This window comes from Chelonoidis abingdonii, chromosome 5 (genome assembly GCF_003597395.2).
Source record: "Chelonoidis abingdonii isolate Lonesome George chromosome 5, CheloAbing_2.0, whole genome shotgun sequence".
NCBI lineage: Eukaryota > Metazoa > Chordata > Testudines > Testudinidae > Chelonoidis > Chelonoidis abingdonii.
In genome coordinates this window covers 7,762,012-7,782,677 of record NC_133773.1, presented here as the reverse complement: position 1 = coordinate 7,782,677, position 20,666 = coordinate 7,762,012, and the positions used below count along the sequence as shown (strand labels likewise).

At 43.4% G+C, this 20,666-nt stretch overlaps 1 protein-coding gene across 1 annotated transcript in view; it reads left to right on the top strand.

Moving 5' to 3' along the window:
• Positions 1–20,666, top strand: part of ADGRL3 (adhesion G protein-coupled receptor L3) — an 836,368-nt gene that overhangs the window by 725,322 nt on the left and 90,380 nt on the right. Inside the window, 2 exon segments of the mRNA XM_075066059.1 lie at positions 13,746–13,812; positions 15,306–15,397. Of these exon segments, the coding sequence (XP_074922160.1) occupies positions 13,746–13,812; positions 15,306–15,397 (159 nt within the window).

Below are 20,666 nucleotides of genomic sequence, written 5' to 3'. Positions count from 1 at the left end.
CTTAACTTAAATAACTCCTCTCCCTCCCTAGTATTTGTCGCTCTGATATATTCACAGAGAGCAGTCTTATCTCCCCTCAGCCTGCATTTGGTTAGCTAAACAAGCCAAGTTCCTCTCATAAGGCAGGTTCTCCATTCTTCTGCTCATCCTAGTCAGGGCTGGCTCCAGGCCCCAGCGCGCCAAGCGCATGCTTGGGGTGGCATGCCGCGGGGGGCGCTCTGCCGGTTGCCGGGAGGGCAGCAGGTGGCTCCAGTGGACCTCCCGCAGGCATGCCTGCGGAGGGTCCGCTGCTCCCACGGCTCCGGTGGAGCATCCGCAGGCATGCCGCTGTGCTTGGGGCGGTGAAATGGCTAGAGCCGGCCCTGATCCTGGTAGCCCTTTTACCACATCCATCTCTGGACCCGGCAGGGTCATTGAAACCCTCTGTTCACCTATATGCTGGACTGGACATTGGTCTGCAGGCACTACACAGCCATGACCCATAGCAGGACTTGGCCTCATAACTGCAAAAGGGGTATGTGTCTCATGGACCACTGCCTCCCACACACAGCTGTCCCCCTTGGCTGAGATTCACAGGGATATTTTCATTAAGGAGGGTCTGGGGAGGGCTTTAGTGCCTGATTCCATGAAGGGAGCCAGGGGTCAGACCCCAGTACAGGTGAGTCCCCCAACTACTAGCTGCATCTGAGGAGTGTTGTCATCCCTGCATACCCCGAGTGTCTCCAGGCTGGCTGTGAGGAACCCGGGGCCCCACTGCCCCTCCATTGGAGTTGCACCGCTAATGACTCAATAGCCTTGTGCTGCCTCTGGCCACCCTCCAAAGAGAAGGAGGTTCCACAGCTCAGAGAGGCCAACCAGCAGAGTGCCATCTCCAGCCGCTGCTTCCAGTGCTTGGGAGAGTGAGATTCGACAGGAGCTCAGTCAGCTCCTCCGCCCAGCCTTCCGTGTGTCTGATGGGCAGGGAGTTTTCACACAGTCAGGAGGAAGAGGCAGCCTTCCTCCCACCATTTCTGGGGGCACCGGCTCCCCTCTACATTCAGATAAGAAAAAGAACATGGCACCCAAATCTCAGACCTGTGTTTTAGGGACGAATGACCAGTTTTTCTACCTCTTCAGAAAATTTAAGTTGAAATGAATTTGTCATGCCTCATTATCATGAAATAGCTGGTCCCTGTGAGTAGATCAGGACCACCTCCCCCGTGTCACAGGAGCTGGGGTTCTAAAGGCCTCTCAGAGGGCAGGAAGGGGAGGGGTGATTGGGACAGGCTGTGCAGGGGGAGAGAAACCACTGGGGAGTGGAGGGTCCCTGGAACAGGGGGCCTGGTGCTAAGAGAGGAAGCCTGGCTCTGGTGTTCCCGAAAGATAAGGGGCTGGCAGGGACTGTGAAGCTGCAAGGAGTAGGGACACCAGAGATCCCTGAGAAGGGGAGACCATGAAACCCTGGGACACAGGGTGAGCTGAGGGATTGTTTTGTTGGTTTTTATTTGGATGGTAAACCTGCTTAAAGGAGACTGGGCATGGCAGGCTATCCTTGGAAGCTGGGGAGAAACCCTGCCGTGTCACACTCTCTCATTATCTTTGTGTTTATTAGGTGAGCACCTGGAGGTCTCAGCTGTGCCAGGTCCCATTGTGCTAAGCGCTCTGCAAACGTACAGTAAGAGCCAGACCCTGCCCCAAAGAGCTTACAGTCTGCATAGTCAAGACAGACACATGGTGGGGGACGGAAGGGTTGCAGATGAGGAATGGAAGCAGAGAGAGACAAAGTGACTTGCGCAAGGGTACCAGTCTCCTGAGTGTCGGTCGAGTACCTTAATCACAAGACTGTCCCTCTTCTCTAAGAAAAGGGTGTTTCTCATTTAAATGATGGACCACTGCATTTCTAAAAACTGTCTTCTGTACAATTACCAGGGCTGTCAAGCATAATAGGCAGTGACTGGAGAGTGTATTAGACTCTTTGCAAGTTGGGATAGTTACATCAGTTATAATTATGAACATTTTAAAATGTTTTCATCAGTACTGAAATTGGTATCAAAGCATAATTTAGATTATCATGCAACACTGTCTAATGGCAAACAAAAGGAAATTTCAGCCTTTGATTTTCTCTGCTGGCTCCCTTACAACGACAGTAGCAATGTATTTTATTATTATTTCAATTTCTTTTGTGAGGCCTATATTTTCCCATTCTTTTTGGCAAAGATGCAGGCACAAAGAGAAGGCAGACAAACCAGCGAGCCAGTGGGGCCGCGGAGCTCTCCGTGACAACAGCTCAAGGCACAGCCGCAGTGACAGCTAGTTCTGCATTAGTGCCATTTGCAAAATCTCCACCCAAAAACTATAGCAGCATAGATGCTTCTAGTTCTTTGCTGGAGTGACTCTATAATCTAGCGGAGCTGTGGAGCTTACATTACAATATCGGGAGATGAACTTGGATTGCAGCTGAACATTTGCTTTGTGTGCAGTCAGCGGGTGTGAGTTCGGTTTTGAGAAAATATTCTTCTTTGAACTTTCAAAAATCGTTTCAAACATATTTGTTGTAACAGAAGGGCTTGTGGAAGGCTTACCTGCCTTTATAGAAGGGTTACATTTGGGGAACTTTGAGTGGTACGCACAGCATCAGGTAGGGGAGAGTACATTTTCAAGAATTTGTCTATAGATGCCAAGGTCCCTATCAAGCTAATCGAAGGAATTTCACCATAGACCTGCCTTCAGGTCTAAAGAATAGAAGAGACAATAAGTGTCTCAGGGTTGTCTTTGCAGTAAACCATATTCCTGAGCTCCCAAAGTGTATCAGCACCAGAATCCCTACTGCATGCCTCACAACGAGCACCACAGCCCTCTCTGATGTTTTTGCACCTTACAGATTTTGCCAGGGATAAGGTGAGGCAGGGGTCAGCACAAGTGCATCCATTACCCCTTGCCATGGCACAGCTGGATTATCCACATGCACATGGAACACACCTTTCCTTAGCTGTGCACAAATCTAGCAAAAATACCAGCACAAAATGTACAGAGCATGTATGGCAGGCAGGTCCCAAAGGGTCGTAACATGGAGGGAATCGAAAGGAAACAACAGCAGAACACTGCAACACTCTTCAGTGAGACTTATTTGCCCGCCAAAATTTAACTTTCTTCCCACTTAGATTATCACAAGGACTTTGTTAATAATGGAAACCGTTAATAATAATGTTCCAGAAAGTCATAATTCCTGTCCTCTGGTGCTCTGAGAATGACTGACCCATTTTTCTCCAACTTTAAACAAAATAAAAAGTCACCTTTGTATAGGGACGGCAGTTGGAAAATTTCAGAGCGATGAGCTGCAAAAACCATAGATTAGAATGCAAACTGGCAGGGGAGAATTTTAAAGTAACATATTCCATGTATGACATGGGTACAGGCCAGTTACAGCTGTTACTGTTACTACACCACACGTCAGTAACAAACACAAAAACCGAGGGGCTAGAAAAATTGTAACAAGTAGGAGCAGATTTTCATCTCATTTACATTGTTAGAAATGTGAAATAATTGTATTGGCTTCAGTGGATTTACTTCAGGTTTACACTGGTGTATACAACTGAGAATTTAGCTTGTAAAATCCAGTAAAACTGTCACTCCAAATGCATGTCACCCATCCAAGATCACAAAAAGATTGTCTTCCATCTCTGCTTGAATCCTTAAAGGTGGAAAAATTGGCTGTTGATTTCCACCTTCATTTTTAGCACTTGCTTATTACCTTGATGGTTCTTGAAATATCAGACCTTAAAAACGTAACATTTTAGTACTATATATGGAAAATCATAGAGATTTCTCAAGTGTATTAGTTATTATTTTGATTTCTCCTCCACACATGCACTAATATTGTCTGGCTTTACAGCTGAGATGATACGAAAATAGCAACAGTCACACTAATGAAAACACCCTTTTATGAGGACTGGTTGAAAATTTCTGTCCAAATTGCTTTTGTATTAGAAAATTGGGGTTTTGATAAAGTGAATGTGTTGACAAAAACAACCTGCTCAGAGTTTTTCATGAACAAACTTGAATGCCCCAAACCTGAAATATTTTGATTTGGATCTACTGCTCCAGTGCCTCATGGGAGTTGTAGATCAGTTAACTCCTTTCTCCTTCCCCCATTCTTCTTTATGGACTAGGTTCATCATCCTGACTACATCTGCCCCTCATCATGCATTGTGGGAAATATCGTCTGACCAAGGAGTTTGGACTATAGTGGAGAATGGGTGCATAAATCACCCAAACTACAACTCCCATAATACACCATGGTGGCATTTCAAAGTTGAAATATTTCAGTTTGGAGCAAAAATATTTTGATATTCAAATTTTCACTGAAAAATAGAAATTTGTCCACAGGAAAAACTTTTTCCAACCACCTCTACTTACAATAATTTCTCTGTATCAGATGAGGCACATACAGAAAGTTTTATTGACCCTCAGCTGGGTTGGACTGCATAATTTTTCCACCTCTGAGTAATTCAGCCATTGTATATTCAAGCCAGAAAACCCTCCTTTCCTTGCTATACCATAATTTTGTCTCACCATTTAATATACACACACATAAAACATTATGCAAACACTTATAAAGCATAAAGTATTTGTTTATAGTCTGTAATTTCAGAGTGGGCAATTTTATCATATTTTAACAGTGGAAAATAAAAACATGCTAGATGTTTGTATAACTAACATGCTCCATCTGGTTGATGGATGATGATGTATTTTACTTTATAATGTTATTAGAAGGGTAGAACTGATTAGAATTTGTGGTAAACTATATGCCAGGCATACATAATTTAATTGTGAGAAGTTGCTTGCTTTGTGAGACAATCTGCAGAATATATTTCTTGCATCCCCCTATTTGGTATTTGTTTTAAAAAGAGCTTATAGAGTTTCTAACATTATTTAGAAAATGTATTTTTCTGTCTAGCATTTGATCACAGTAATCATATGTCTCTGAATGATCAGCTTAGGTGCCTAATGTAGGATTTTGTGGTTTGTTTGTTTTTTAATCTGCTTCTAGTATAACACATGGCCAGATTATACTGTCAGAAATGGTCATTTGCTCCTGCTTTATTCCCTTATTCATCATGTGTTGTTTATGGCTTTCCAGAGCATCCCATGCTCTGGTATTCATATTGACATCCTGCGGTAGCTGTTCAATAGTGATCCTATTTTAAGCTTAATTACATCAGAAGCTGGCATTGACTTTTTAGGAGTAGTTCACGCCAGCCAGATTATGAGACTGGGGCTAATTACTTTGGTTTATGATCTGCAACTAGGCAGCTGCATGTTGATTACCTTAAAAGATTTCCCCATTTGGGCCTGAACAGGGCTATCCATGACAGCCAGCTCAGCAGAATTTAGCCTTGTTTTACTCATCATCCCTAATACACGATATTTAACAATGCACCTAGATTAGCAAAAAAATGTGGGCTTCTCTGCCCTGGCTCTGTGTTGTCTCGTATGTAAAGGTGAAATGGATAGAATCCCATTGCAGACAGTGGGTGTGTCTACACTACAGCGAGGAGTGAGCTTCCCAGTGTGGGTAGCCAGACTCAACCTAGCAGGATTTGCTCTAGGGTGCTAAAAAGAAACAGTGTGGAAGTTGTGGCTTCCGGTGGGGACTCAGGCTAGCCACCCAAGCTCAAGCTGATGGGGTTGCAACATCTATACGGTTATTTCTAGCAGTCTAGCTAACAGGCATGGTAGGTCATGAACAGTTAGTGCAAGCTAGGTCTCCTTCTTAGCAGGGTGAGAAAATTGAAGCTCTTCCGGATAATTGAAAGCAAACGTCATGAACAACAAACAAATCACCACCCGGGACTGATCTCTAGTCTAGCTGCAAAATAAGATCGAGTTTGATGATGCTGCATCCTTTGTTTTGGCCTCTCTGATAGCCAAATCCTTCCTTCTAGTCCCCAGACCAAGTGTCAAGCTGTGTGCTGGGTGGATCTGCGAAAGGAAGGGGGAATGTTTAAACTGTTTTTTTAAAAATGTTGAAAATAACTTTTCCCTATAATGTAGTGTGACCAAAATACCTGAGGGTATGCAGGTGGCAGAAAGGTTTGATTGACACCCATTTTAGATGGTGGTCCCCATCCAGCAAAATATTAATGCACGTGCTCAACTTTGAGCATGTGAGTTGTCTTGTTGAATTCAATGGAATTACTTACATGCTTAAATTTAGGCAGATACTTAAATGTTTTGCTGGATCAGGGCCTTAACTGGCTCTCTTTTGGGACAACCTGCATAACTCACTTAAGTAATGTGGCTAGCCAAACCCAATAACAATGAACTGTGCTATCACCATAACCCCCCATGTATTCTATACTGATGCCCGTTACAGAGCTCACAGAAGAGGAATGAGGCATTGAACATCTTAGTATTTTGTATTCAACATACTTGTAGGTAAACTCATCCTGTGGTGAGCTAAGTCCTTTCTGCATCAGGCTAGGACTATATGTACCTTTTCTTTTGTTTTGGTTTTGGAATGCGATAAAGCTGGATATCAATTGACAATGATAAAACTATTATAAAGTCACAGCCTCTAGCTTAGTCCTTTTCAGCTTCCAGCTACCATCATCATAGTGTTGAAAAATAACTGCGAACTACAGGGTGTGCCTTTGATAGGGCAGTGCGCTTGTTTTATCTTCAGTTTTTACACTACATGCTCCCTGCTTGCTTAGGCCCATGGGAGCAATGTGGACACTGAAATGTAGTAAAAAGAGAATGCATATTCCACCCTTCAAAGGCATGTATTATACATACGTATCCAATTACTGCCACCACACACCGTGATGGAGGCTCCATAGCTATATGAAGCAAGCTCCCAAACTCCCATGAAGGGTATGATCACTTAGATCTCTTCAAATGTTATGGTCCAATGGCAGCTAATGATTGTTTATTGGTTCCATTTAATGCACACTAGGGATACTTTAGTGTTTGATTTCTCTTCATGCTGAAAACAGAGCAAACCGTTTGTAGCCGTTATTACTTGAAAAAAAGCCTTGGTTGAATATAGCTAACTTGTCACTGTGCGAGGAAGGAAATTGAAAAGTGAAGAAAAGCAATGCCGCACAGCACCTTAATAGCACAGCACTGAATGTGTCTGTTCATCTCTTTGGAGAAGAAGGGAATGGTTATGTTGTTTGTAAAATGTATGGGGCATACAGCATCCATGGAATGTCGGATCATATGATATGCATTGTGTTAAAAGCAGAAGCATCTCATTTGTTTAATGGCTGTTGGAATATAAACTTGCATTTTTACAAGTCAGTGTTCAGATTGCAGCTGTGTACCAGAGTCAGAAGTAGTTCTGCAGCCTGAGATTAGCAACTTTTGGAGCTGAGTTGCCTGATTGCTTCCTTCTTTCAAGGAGTTCATTTATTCAGCTCATTGTGTTTGTGCTTTTGTTTTTAAGGAAAGAAAAGCTCAGTGTGGTACTTGTCTGATTAGCGATTTACATCTCTGTGAACGAATTGGCAGGATGCTCAAGTTTTGATGTTTTGTTCTTAATTTGCATTTTTAATGAGGTCTGACTAAATGGGTTCAAAGTGACATCGCTATAAAATGACCACAGAAAGATTGACTTTTTAACCCCCTTATGGATTAGACATATTACTGCAGAGTTCCATCATAGGGTACGTCTACACTACAGGATTATTCCGATTTTACATAAACCGGTTTTATAAAACAGATGGTATAAAGTCGAGTGCACGCGGCCACACTAAGCACATTAATTCGGCGGTATGCGTCCATGGTCCGAGGCTAGCATCGATTTCTGGAGCGTTGCACTGTGGGTAGCTATTCCGTAGCTATCCCATAGTTCCCGCAATCTCCCCCGCCCCTTAGAATTCTGGGTTGAGAGCCCAGTGGCTGATGGGGCAAAAATCATTGTCGCGGGTGGTTCTGGGTAAATGTCATCAGTCATTCCTTCCTCCGGGAAAGCAACAGTAAACAATCATTTCGCGCCTTTTTCCCTGGATTGCCCTGGCAGACGCCATAGACGGCAACCATGGAGACCGTTCAGCTTTATTTTTTTACAGTCACCGTATGTGTACTGAATGCCGCGGACAGAGTGATACTCCAGTGCTACACAGCAGCATTCATTTGCTTTTGCATGATAGCAGAGACGGTTATCTGTCGTTCTTGTATTCTGCTGCTTTCATGGGTGCCCCTGGCTGAGATCAGCCGGGAGCGCAAAAGCAAAACTGGGAATGACTCCCCGAGTCAATCTCTCCTTTATGGTTCTAAAATAGAGTCAGTCTGCCGTAGAATATGGGGCAAGTGTACTAGACAACCAGTGTATCAGAGAGCACAGGTGCTCTGTGTCAGATCCCGCAGAAATGATGAGCTACATGCAATTCACGGGCGGGTGCCCCTGCAACAACCCACCCGTTGCTTCCCTCCTCCCCCAACCTTCCTGGGCTACCGGGGCAATGTCCCCCCATTTGTGTCATGAAGTTATAAAGAAGCAGGAATAAGAAACAGAGACTTGTTAGTGAGATAAAATGAGGGGAGGCAGCCTCCGGCGTGTGACAGTCCAGGCAGAACATTAGCGGTGCGGAGGAGAGGAGCCAGCATCCCGCTGCTATCATAGTCCAGGCAGTACACAATCTTTTCTTTATACAGGAAAGGGAAGGGGCTGATGGAGCTCAGGCTCCAGTTGCTATGATGAAGGCAGTTACCAGCTGTTCTGTACCATCTACTGGGAATGACCGGGAGTCATTCCTATTTTTACCCAGGCGCCCCAGCCATCCTCACCTGAGGCCAGCCAGGAGCACTCACGGGCTGATGGTGATGATGGATATCAGTCATATTGCACCCTCTGCCACCGGAGAGGGAGAAGAGCCGGATACTGCTCTTCACTGCCGCAGCATCGCGTCTACCAGGAGCATTCAGTAGACATAGGGTGACATTGAAAGAAGTCAAGAAACTATTTTTCCCTTTTCTTTCACAGTGCGGGGGTGGGGAGTAAATTCACGGCTATTCCCTGAACCACGCTGGACAATGTGTGTTTGACCTACAGGAATTGGAAGCTCAGCCAAGAATACAAATACTTTTTGGGACTGCTGTGGACTGTGGGATAGCTGGAGTCCTCAATACCCACTCCCTCCATGAGCGTCCATTTGAGTCTCTGGGCTTCCCGTTACGCTTGTCACGCAGCACTGTGTAGCCTGGAGATTTTTTTTTTCAAACACTTTGGTATTTCGTCTTCTGTAACGGAGCTTTGATAGAACAGATTTGTCTCCCCATACAACGATAAGATCCAGTATCTCCCGTACGGTCCGTGCTGGAGCTCTTTTTGGATTTGGGACTGCATTGCCACCCGTGCTGATCAGAGGCTCCACGCTGGGCAAACAGGAATGAAAATCTGAATTTCGCGGGCTTTCCTGTTTACCTGGCCAGTGCATCCGAGTTCAGATTGCTGTCCAGAGCGGTCACAGTGGAGCAACTGTGATACCGGCTCCAGAGGCCAATACCGTCGATTTGCGGCCCCACTAACCCTAATCCGATATGGTAATACCGATTTTAACGCTACTCCTCTCGTTGGGGAGGAGTACAGAAACCGATTTAAAGAGCCCTTTATATCGCTATAAAGGGCCTTGTAGTATGGATGGGTACAGCGTTAAATCGGTTTAACGCTGCTAAAATCGGTTTAAAAGCGTAGTGTAGACCAGGCCATAGTCATTCAAAAGAGCGGTACTTGGTTTCTTAGAAAGATACCTTTCCATTAGATCAACTGCAAAATTGCAATGCAACCTTTAAGGTTTGCATGGCAAAAAGAACCTTTGCTAATCTTGACAGTCTGTGCTCCAGTCTTGTCTGTGTGGCGTGTAAGCATGTCAGGGTGGCACAGTCTCCTACTCTGTGTTTGTATATGTCTAGCACAGTGTGACCATGGTTTGGCTAGGTGTTATCATAGTGCAAATAGTAAAAAATAATACACATGGATCTTGGCCATTCCACAGCCACAGAATTTGCCACAGAATCCACCCCATGACCGAGATTTGTGCACTGGAATCGATGCGGCAGATTTTCAAAAGAGCTCAACACTGCACACTTCCCATTGAGCCAGTAACAACCTGGCTGCTCACAAAAGAAGTCACTCACTTTGTTCTTCCGTTGAGTTCACAGTAACCCTTTTCCTCCTTTTGCAGTGTTGTATTTTTCCCTATAATGTAAGACAGAGTAGGAAAGGTAAACGTGGGTAGCCTTCTAGTAGAGAAGGAGAAATGTGTTCATCAACATGCTTTTCTGGATTATACAGAATTCAATTGAAAGCCCTGTTTTCATTGCCTGATGGTAGTGCTGATAACTAGAGCTCAGCGAATACAGGAAAACACCACTCTCAAACTTTCCTTCAGGTTCTAAACAGCTGTGGGAATCAGCCATCTTCATGCCCCTCACTGTTCACGATCCATGATTAGTCACAGTCCATTGAAGTCAATGGAGCTGTGCTAATTTACACCAATGGAGAATCTGGCTCTGGGACAGTATCACAGTTTTGCAGGTGAGGCATATAAGCAGGCAGGATGCATGGTTTGTGGGGCTGCCAGTGGATGGGAAGAGCACAATGCTGGCCTTGAGAAACAGCGTATAGGTCAGAGACCTATGATGAGAGAGTTTGTGGCCAAAAACAGCACCAGCAGCTGTGGCCATATGGCCATCAAGCTAAAAAAGAGAGTTTTGCCACCCTGCTCACCAAGAGCTAGTAAAACTCTAAGTACTCAAGGAGGAACAATTTTCTTTGCAGTTGTAAATGTGCCATGCTCCTTCCACCTGCTTAGCAGGATTTGCAGAGGCAGTGAGACGTGGTCGTTTTGCCTGCTGACAGATGCTTTCCCTGTTAAATGTATGATACAGTTTGAAATACTTGGAGAATTTTTATTTTAAAATCACAAAAATTACCCTATCCTTAACTGACAATATTGTTATAAGGTATAGCATCAGTGATGGGTTTGGCAGATCCTGTGTTCCTGAGTGAATTTAGAGTCGCAGTGTTATTCTACACTTCCCCAAATAATTACCTGTCAACCAAAAAATGATCAAGTAAAATGAACACAGGGCCAGATCCTTGGCTGGCATAACTCCTTCGACTTCAGCGGGGCTATATGGTGTAGCCTGACTGGATGGATCCAAAGCTTCTCAAGTTCTTCATCAGCACCCAGTACTTTCTGGTATAGATTTGCTGTTGCTATGTTGCCCCGCCCCAGTGAAACATGCTTTGAAAGGAAGGATGCTCTTGAGGTTAATATATTAGACAAGGATTCATGAGTTCAGTTCCTGCCTCTGCCAACACACCTGCTCTTAGACCTTGTGCAAATCATTTTGTGTCTCTTTGCTTCAGTTCCCCATCTGTAAAATATGGGTGGTAATACTAGCTTTGTCTGTCTAGTCAGTTTCAACAGTAAGGTCTCCAGAACTGGGTCTGCCTGTGTGTTTATACAGCACCCACCTAACATGGTGGGCCCTGATCTCTGCTAGAGGTTCTGGAAGCTACAGCAATACACGTAATAATACATTTTAAAAGAAAAAGGGTTGGAAATCACTCGTGCTCAGCTACTGCCAGACATACCTAAAGCAGTTTTAATGTCAGCTAAGGCAGCAGAAACCCAGAACTCCTGTCTCCATATTAAGAAAGCCTTTTCAGTGTGTCTCTCACGTTCAGATTTTGATGAATGGCTTCAATTCCAATTCAGGAGTTAGATCCTAAGTTGCAACTCTTTTTGAATCTCTCTGCACTCCAGTTTTGGTTTTGCATAGCCATTCAGACCCTAAGGTTGCATCTGCACTACACACTGCTGGTAGCAGTATGTAGGGTATGTGTAGCTACCCGCCACAGTGACAAGTGGCCTGCATCCATAGTGCGACATGTAACTACATGTGCGAATGAAAGGTTCTGGCAAGGGGGAAGCAGTGGAAAAAGGCCTCAGCGTCTGACTGCTGCCAGAGCCTTTCACTGCTTCCAGAGTCTTTCCCGGTAGAGGGGAAAGATTCCAGGAGCAGGGAGCTGGTGGAGTCTTTCCCCCACTGTCGGACCATTTCCCTGTGCCAGAGACTTTTCCAGTAGATGTGAAAGGCTCCACAGAGCAGAGGCAGCAGGACACTGCACTGCCAAAAATAGTAGTGTAGGAAGGGAGGCACTGCTTGGGTGAGTAGAGAGCCATATAAAGTATGTACTTGTGGACATAGCCTCCCTCTTCAGTCATGCCTCACAGTCTGCGCTGCTATTTATACCCATGCTACGGAGCTACCCACATATGTACCCTGCATGCAGCCCAAAGAAGCCAGCAGCGGAGAGGTGCCATAGGTTGGTAAAGTTGAGAATACACTTGAATTTTCTACAGTTTTGAAATTTGACGGTTTAATTTTTGATTTTGTGAATCCTACAATTCTTCAGTGTAGAAAGAGACAGTTGTTTTCACCGTAGCATTTCAATTCTAGGCTTTGACCCCTTCTCTGGATTGGCTGGCACAGACCCCTATGCTCATCGGCTTAATCTGCACAAGGGAGATTTAGGCTTGATAGAAGAAAAAACTTTCTAACTATAGAAACTAAGGAAGTATTGGAAGAGGTTACCAAGTGAAGTTGCAGAACAGGTTTTTAAAAGCAGATTAGACAAACACCTGTGAGATATGGTCCAAGTTTACTTGGCCCTTCCTTGGTGCAAGATGATAGGTGAAATGACTTCTGGAGGTTCCTTGCAGCCCTATGTTTCTTGGATTCCTTGTGGAGTTCAGTTGAGTTGACTAGGACCCAACCAGACCCAAAGATCAGAACTGCTGACTTACACTATATACTGTCAGGATAAATTGATATGCACAATTGTAGTCACTTTATTTAATTAGGAAATCCACTTAATTTCAAGGGTAAAAGTATTTTTTTACAATTTAGTAGTTTTCCCCTTATAAGCACAACTTTAATGAGTAACATGACAAACACGACAAGACATTATTATTTTAAACATCATATGTAGCTTCCTCAGAATTTATATTCATCCGTCTTGTAACTAGTCACTTCCATTTTATCTTCCTGTCATCTTGAATGAACTAGGAATGGAAATATAATTTCCCAGGGGCCTTAAAAATTGGGGAAGTATTAAGTGCAGCTGAAATTAAGTGATTAATAATTTAGTTTTAGGTCATGAATCAGCTTTATGTGATACTGAAGATCATTTGCAACCTTAGAAACACTAGTGGCAATAATGCACTCGGGAGGTTCAGGGCGGTAAAACCTCTAAGGTGAGGCTGCTGAATCTAATCAATCTAATCGTCAATCCTCCAGTACCAAAATGTATTTCCTTTTTGCACCAAATTTCCTCAGATCTTCTTGTCAGAAAAACGTCAGTTCATTTGACAGTTGACTGGCAGGTTGTGTTGCGTCATAATTGAGGAGAAGCTAAGAGATTTAATGGCTGCTCATAGTTCCTCCTCCCCTGCCCCACTTTTTGTTTTTAATATAAGGTTTTCTGTGACAGATGCAAAAGGCCTTAGCAACTAGGCCCTGTGCCTTTTTCCCCCCTGCTTCCTCCAGAGGTAATTATCTTCCTCCATCAATAGCACTGTCAGAAATTGGTCACATAATTCAGCATTTAAATGAACAAGCAATGTAATATTTCCTGTCTCCCAGTGGAATGGTTTGTGGCTCACATTCTTCTCTGTTACTCGCTCACTCTTGATGTATGTCCTGCGCTCAGTCCTTGAATGCCTTCTATCCCCTGTGTTTCATTACAGATGTTGGCTCAGACTTGACACCTACTTCATTTGGAGCTTTATAGGACCAGCGACCTTGATAATTATGGTAAGAACTCCTAATTAACTACTCCATCTCCCAGGTCAAGAAATAAAACTTTCACTCTATATCTTGAATTTACATAGATTAATTTGGGAAAAGCATGTTCTTATCTGACCCTACCTAAGACAAGCAATTATACACTCATTATAAGAGACTCCTTGCAATCTGAAATACTTGATCAAAACCTGTTGGAGAAAGGAAAGTATGTTTCACTACGAACTTGTGCTGTGGACACTTGCTCAGAATAGTCTCTTGCAAAGCTTGTTTGATGTTATCAGACATTTAGAAGTGCTGGTCTCTATTTTGACATCACTGTATGCGCATCTCTTTGAATTCTAGAGTGAAGCAATACATCATTTATGCACAAAGGGAAATCTGAAATAGGAGTGAAGTCAAAAATGGAAAAAAATAATTTCTCTCGCTTTAGAAGTTAAAACAAAATAAGTGTAACTTCACAGTTAACTCACTTTGTCACCATATCAGATAACATAGCAGGAAGGTGAAGAACCAAACTTTAGAGACAGTTGGAGTTTGCTTATACTGAAATCACTGCAATAAGGCTTACATAAATCATGCTTTGTTTTAAATATGAAGTAGTTCAGCCAACAGAGCAAGGAATGAGCATACTCATTTCAATGCAGACATTGTAGTTGGTTCTCATTTCAGTCCAGAGTGTTTCATTAGCCATCCAGATTGAGGCCTGTGCTACTTGCTAAATCTATTGTGACTATCATATGTCAAACACAAAAACAGCCCAGTTGTGTGCAAATCAGGGGATCGTGCTGTTTGAAGGATGTAGTGGCTTGCGTGTGTTATACGTTTCTGTACAGAACCATTAATCTATATTTTTATTAAATACATTTATAAAAGGCCTCTCTCTGTGTGGTTGCTGCCTCTCGTCTGGGTCTTTGGTAACTCATTTCCAGTCACTGGGAGCCTCTCTAGCGTAGCGCTAGTGAATCACAATCTATCTTTTACAGCATAGACCAACCTCCTTTTCCCAGTCATTACACTGTAGTGTCTCTTTAACACTCACTTGCCCATGCATCTCCCAAGTTATGCTGTATTTGAAAATGTATACTCACCCCTACCCTGGGTGAGGCAGGCCTTATGTTCCTTTCCATGGGAGCAGGTGAACAACAAACCTGGAATGGTTTGTCATCAGTATGCACCGAATAGCCGCAGAAGAGCAGTTACAGCAAACATTTTTTTAATTTTCCATTACATCACTTGAAACACTGCTGTTGGTGTAAAGGCTGGCTTCATCCAGCACCATAGCTTTGTGGAACTCTATTGTATTGCTGATCTCTCACTCGGCAAGCTGCCTTGCCTTTATAGAATAGTAGGCAATCATCTATGATTTAGTCTCTATAAAACTGTAGTGAGAACTAATTTCCCAGAGCAACTCATCTGTTACAAAGAAAAGACTCACTTCCCCCTCCTCCAGTTCTGCCGTGTAACACAACCTTTTTTTTTTCTTCTTTTTTTTTTTATTCCAGCTTAATGTAATCTTCCTTGGGATTGCTCTCTATAAAATGTTCCATCATACTGCCATCCTGAAACCTGAATCTGGCTGTCTCGACAATATCAAGTAAGTGGCTTTTTTTCCCCCCTTCTCTCTCTCTTTTGCTGTTTACAGCTCCTTTACTCTTTGAACAGAGTATATTGTAACTAACCTCCTGACAGAAATGACAAGAAGAGGTGATGCATTGTCTTTATCTCATGTGATCCTGTTTTTGACTGCAGAAGTGGTTTATTATGAGCAAGAATGAGTGGATGAGGATGAAGGCCTGTCTTTAAAGGGTCCCGGTATTAGAGTGTATTTAAGATGAGTGGTGGTAGTTTTCATTCAGTTTTGCATAGCACAGTTGTGTGTGCCCGTACTGAAAAAGACAATGGCCAGGTTCTTTAAAGTAAGATGGAATGCAGCTAATGTAAGATGGAATTACAGTTTGGCAATTACTATTTTAGTACTGTGCAGAAAAGGAGTGGAAGTATGGATTGCTATTACTTCTCCCTGCTTTGAGTGCCACGGCCTACTTCTGATTGGTTTCTCTCTGCAGTAGATTTATCGGCTCATATTCTGCCCTCAGTCCAAACCTAAACTAACCCATATGGCTTTAGTGGCACTGCTCCAGATTTACACTGGAGTTCCTAACATCAAATTTTTGTGCTCTCTGCACAGCACGTATATTGTTCTTTACTTTGGTGAGCATCCAAGGCACAGCATCATATGGTCTAGCTATTGATTGAATAGAATATTAATGCCCGGCAGTGCCTGCCTGTGACAATGCCTATGGCTTTAATTGCATGTTTTACAAATGCAAGTGAGATTTCAGGTGGCAGTGTGTGATAGGGTGTGGAGTCAGCTAATTAATAAGACCATCTAATGAACTTTGTGAGGAGGAAGTGGTAAGCCTCAGCACTTTATTGTGCATAGAGTCATGCAGAACAATATCTGACTCCATTAAAGGGCTCTCTCATCCCTGCTTGGACAGGTGAGAGGAGGGAGAGGACAGGAAGGGAACTCATTATATAATGACTGAAGAGCACGTTTCTCCAAGAGGTTATTGTTGTTGCAGCTGTATCTGCTCTTGCAGGTGGTGCTTTCCTTTAAACTAGATCAGGCCTCGCTGTGAAATTCTCAAGCTGGACAGGGGTTTGAAGTGTCCCAGCAGTGCTCCCAGCACAGCTTTCCAATTCCAAAGACCGGCTCTTTGTAGCAGGGGCGGACGTGGCGAAGGGCAGCGCCGAGAGCCGCTGGAAATTGCAGAAGGGGAACGGAAGCTTTGCAGAGTGCTCCTCACCCTTCCCCCAAGCCGCCAGTGACCCCGGAGATGTGGGGGTTCCTGGTAATTCTGCAGGGGTGGTGCAATACAGCAGCGGCACTAGGCATTAACATCCAATCCGCAGAGGAGGGGAGTGAAGCGGCGCTTTGCCATCGACCAAGCAGCATGGCCACAGAGGCATCTGTACTGGGGAGTGAGGAAAGGGGAGCCTAGGCTGACAGGTGAAGAGCAGGGCATTCTGCAGGGTTGCTCTGAGCCCCATGGGGTTGAGTCTAAGGGCTTGTCGGAGCCATGTGTGCTTTGCCAGCATAGCTATACTAATGTAAGGAGATCAGCGGTACTAGGAGAAGGATTTTGTTTCTGGTGTCACTGTGCCTACACTAGGGCTTTTACTGGCATAGCTATGGCTGCTACTGCATGTGATTTTTTTCACACTGTTAGCCGACAGCTATGTAGCGTAGACTAAGCCTAAGGTTCCTTGTGTTTTGTCTGGCTCTGTACCGTTAATCCCCCAGTCCCTGCCCGTTTTCCCCTTCAACCAGCTACCTTCCCCAAGGGAATAATAGGCTGGGTCTTGTATCCCTTCAACCTCACACTGTATTTTTTCTTGTCGTTTTTTCCTTTCAGTTTTTTCCCATAACTCCCCATCTCTCTGGTATATCACCTACCCATGCTGAACTTTCATTTCAAGGTCAGCAGGACATGTCTCTCTGCTGGGTTTATTGCATTTTCTTTTAATACAGTTGGCGCTTCCTTAGATGTCCTGGGCAATTAGAATTATCTCTTTGAGCAAAGCCTATTTTTTTCCATATTCTCAGCCTCTGCTTTTCAGCTCAGATGGAAAATCTCTGGAATAAGAGAAGAGTTTATTGGAAAAGGGAGCTTCGTTTGACAAAGCATGGCAGCCTAAACATCACTTGTCCATAGAAGAGGCTGTGGGTGCGGGGAAATGGCTGAGCTCTCTAAGATCCCCCTTTCAGCCCCTGCTCATGAGCTCCTCAATGCAGGACAGTTCCCAATGGCTGGGGGAAGGTGGGAGCAGACTGTGGAGCTACCAGATCCACCAGTTTGGGCTCCTCTTTGCTTGCAAAAGCAGAGGGGTATATGGCGCCCCTGGCAAAGCGAGGTGTTCTGGCATGGGGAACTTGGATGTACAGGTGATAACGCGACAAAGAAGCTTGCAAAGTTTGATTTTATGGGTGGTACCATGTTCAGTGACACTTTATTGGCACCACAAGTGTTGCCAAAGCCACTGTAAGAGAAAGCCACTCTGTTCAGGTGTGTGACAAGTTACAACAACCCTTCCCCACCCCCACCTCCCTGGAACATGGTTATATCCTGTGTTTCAGCTGTGATCCTTTTGGCCGTGTGTCATTACTGTCCATTCCTGATCTGGTGGCAGGATGCTGGGCAGCACAATGCCCCCGCTTCCGTCAGCAATATTTCAGACTCTTGGCTATATTAGGTACTAGGAACAATCAGTCCACTTTAAGAGCGTAGATGATCCAAAGCCCAAGTCAGTGGCTGTCTTCCCATCCATTTCAGTGAGCTGGGGATCAGATCTTAAATCAACAATAAATTTAATAACACTCGGGACTAGCAATTTTATACTCATATTATATCAGCTGTGTAGACCTGCTATCTGAGAAGAATTTTTTCAAGGTCACCTGGCCAGAAAGCTCAAAACCGTTCTAAATTAAAATAATAACAAGAAGAATAGTAATAATAATAAATTATTATCATAATTAAGGCAAAGATATCAGTAATCTACTGAGTTATCTTTGCTTGTGCTAATCTCTAATACCTTTGTTAAAATGCCAGGCAGTTATATTACAGGTTATGTCAACTACAGTGTCATTGTAAAATATTTTATAGGTTCTTTGGCAGATGAGTGTCTGTTCCTGATTTGACTAAATTAAAATGCTTTGAAAACACAAGCAATACAAATGTTTTAAAACACTTTACTAATATCTTTCCAAACCTGTTGCTTCATTACCAGTAACATTCTTTATTTTAAAGTACGTGAAAGACATAAACTCAATCTATTTAATTTACCGGAGAAAAGGTTAAGAGGTTATTTGATCACGTTCTATAAGTACCTACCTGTAATTAGAAATTATATTCAGGCTAGAAATAGATGCAGATTTATAACACTGGAGGTAATTAACTATTGGAATATCTTATCTAGAGAGGTGGTAGATTCTCCAACACTTGAAGTCTTTAAATCAAGTTTGGTTGTTTCTTTCTGAAAGGTATGCTCTAGCTCGACTACAAAATATGTGCTTCATTCAGCAATCACTGAGTGAAATGCCAGGGCCTAAATTATACCGGAGCTAATTAGAATGGTCCTTTTTTTGTCTTAAATCTTTGAAAACAGGATCTATGAGGTTCCAAAAAATTCAGCTGACCGCTGTGAGCCCTTAGTGTGGTTCCAAAATGTTAACTCTCTGATGAGTATTATTTTTATTTTGTTTATCTTTTGTAAACAAACAAGACCTTTTATATGAAGAGCTTGGCTGTGATACTTGTGTGACAGTTTTACAGCATTAGGGGAACTGAATGGAAGTTTGTTCTCCCACTTCATTTCCCATTGCTGTTCTGCATTAAGCAGTGGCGAAGTTCTCGCAACATAAATCCTCAGGCAACTCGACAACTACAAAATATTCAAATCCCTGTGGCTATGTAAAAATAAAAGATGTAAAATATTTGAATAGGCAGTTAATAAGCACCTTGGCAATCTGGTGCTTTCTTATGTCACTTTAAGGTTGGAAATACATTATGAAACATAGAAAATGGATAGCCAAATAACTCCACTTAAACGAATCAACTTGATAAGTCCTGGGATGTCCCCTGGGGTACCATGAATTACTGTGCCAACAGAAGAGCCATTGAAAGGGCAGCGTCTGAGCCAGGTTCTGTATGGATGAACGATTTCTGCAAAGTTGTAAAAATAAATATCCCGAGCCTTAGACCATGAGGTACAGTCACTTTATTATTGAGCTAACATGGCAGAATCTGAATGTCCAGCAGTTTAACACTCAGCATCCATGAGTTATGCTCAAAGAGTCAAGGAAACACCTTGACATTTAGAGGGATCAGAAGCTGCCTCATTCTCACCCATGTTCCCTTTTCCAGGTTGACAGGCAGTTTTCAGAAAGATAAATCTATGCTCTGTTAGTTTGTAGCTTTAGGTCTGTGTATAAAGCCTTCCCCTGATCTCTGTCCGCTTGCTTGTCCTTCGACTGTGTTCTCATTGGAACAGGGAGCATGCTCCTTAAGTGTTAGGAAAGAGTCCAGCACAGAGTGTGTGCTACTAGTAATAAATAAGTCCAGCGTTCTGTCTCGGCTCTTCAGGCACGTAGTTTAGTATGGAGAGGTAGCAGCCTTTCCATGGTCTAGGTCAGACTTGATCTGCCCTGTTGTCAAGATTTTTTCCCCACTTTGAACTTTAGAGTTCAAGAAGTGGGGACCTGCATGAACACTCCTAAACTTAATTATTAGCTTAGGTCTGGTACGCTGCCACCAGCCAGAAGTTAGTGTTTGGCACACTTTCTGTTCCCCCAAAACCTTCCCAAGACCCAAACCCCTTGGGTCTTAAAACAAGGAGAAATTAACCATCCCTTTCCTTTTCCCCCCAGACTTTCCCCTCCCTGGGTTGCCTTCAGAGGCTTACACAGATCCAAACTCCTTGGATCTTAAAACAAAGAGGAATTAACCATCCCCCTCCTTTTCCCCCCACCAATCCCTGCTGAGTTCAGGGCCAATTCCCTTGGTTCTTAAAACAAGGAAAAATCAATTAGGTTCTTAAAAAGAAAGCTTTTAATTAAAGAAAGAAAAGGTAAAAATTATCTCTGTAAAATCAGGATGGAATATGCTTTACAGGGTACTCAGATTCATATAGACCAAAGGGACCCACCCCCAACCTTAGATTCAAAGTTACAGCAAACAGAGGTAAAAATCCTTCCAGCAAAAAGACACATTTACAAGTTAAGAAAACAAACATAAGACTAATCCGCCTTGCCTGGCTATTACTTACAATTTTGAAACATGAAAGGCTGATTCAGAAAGATT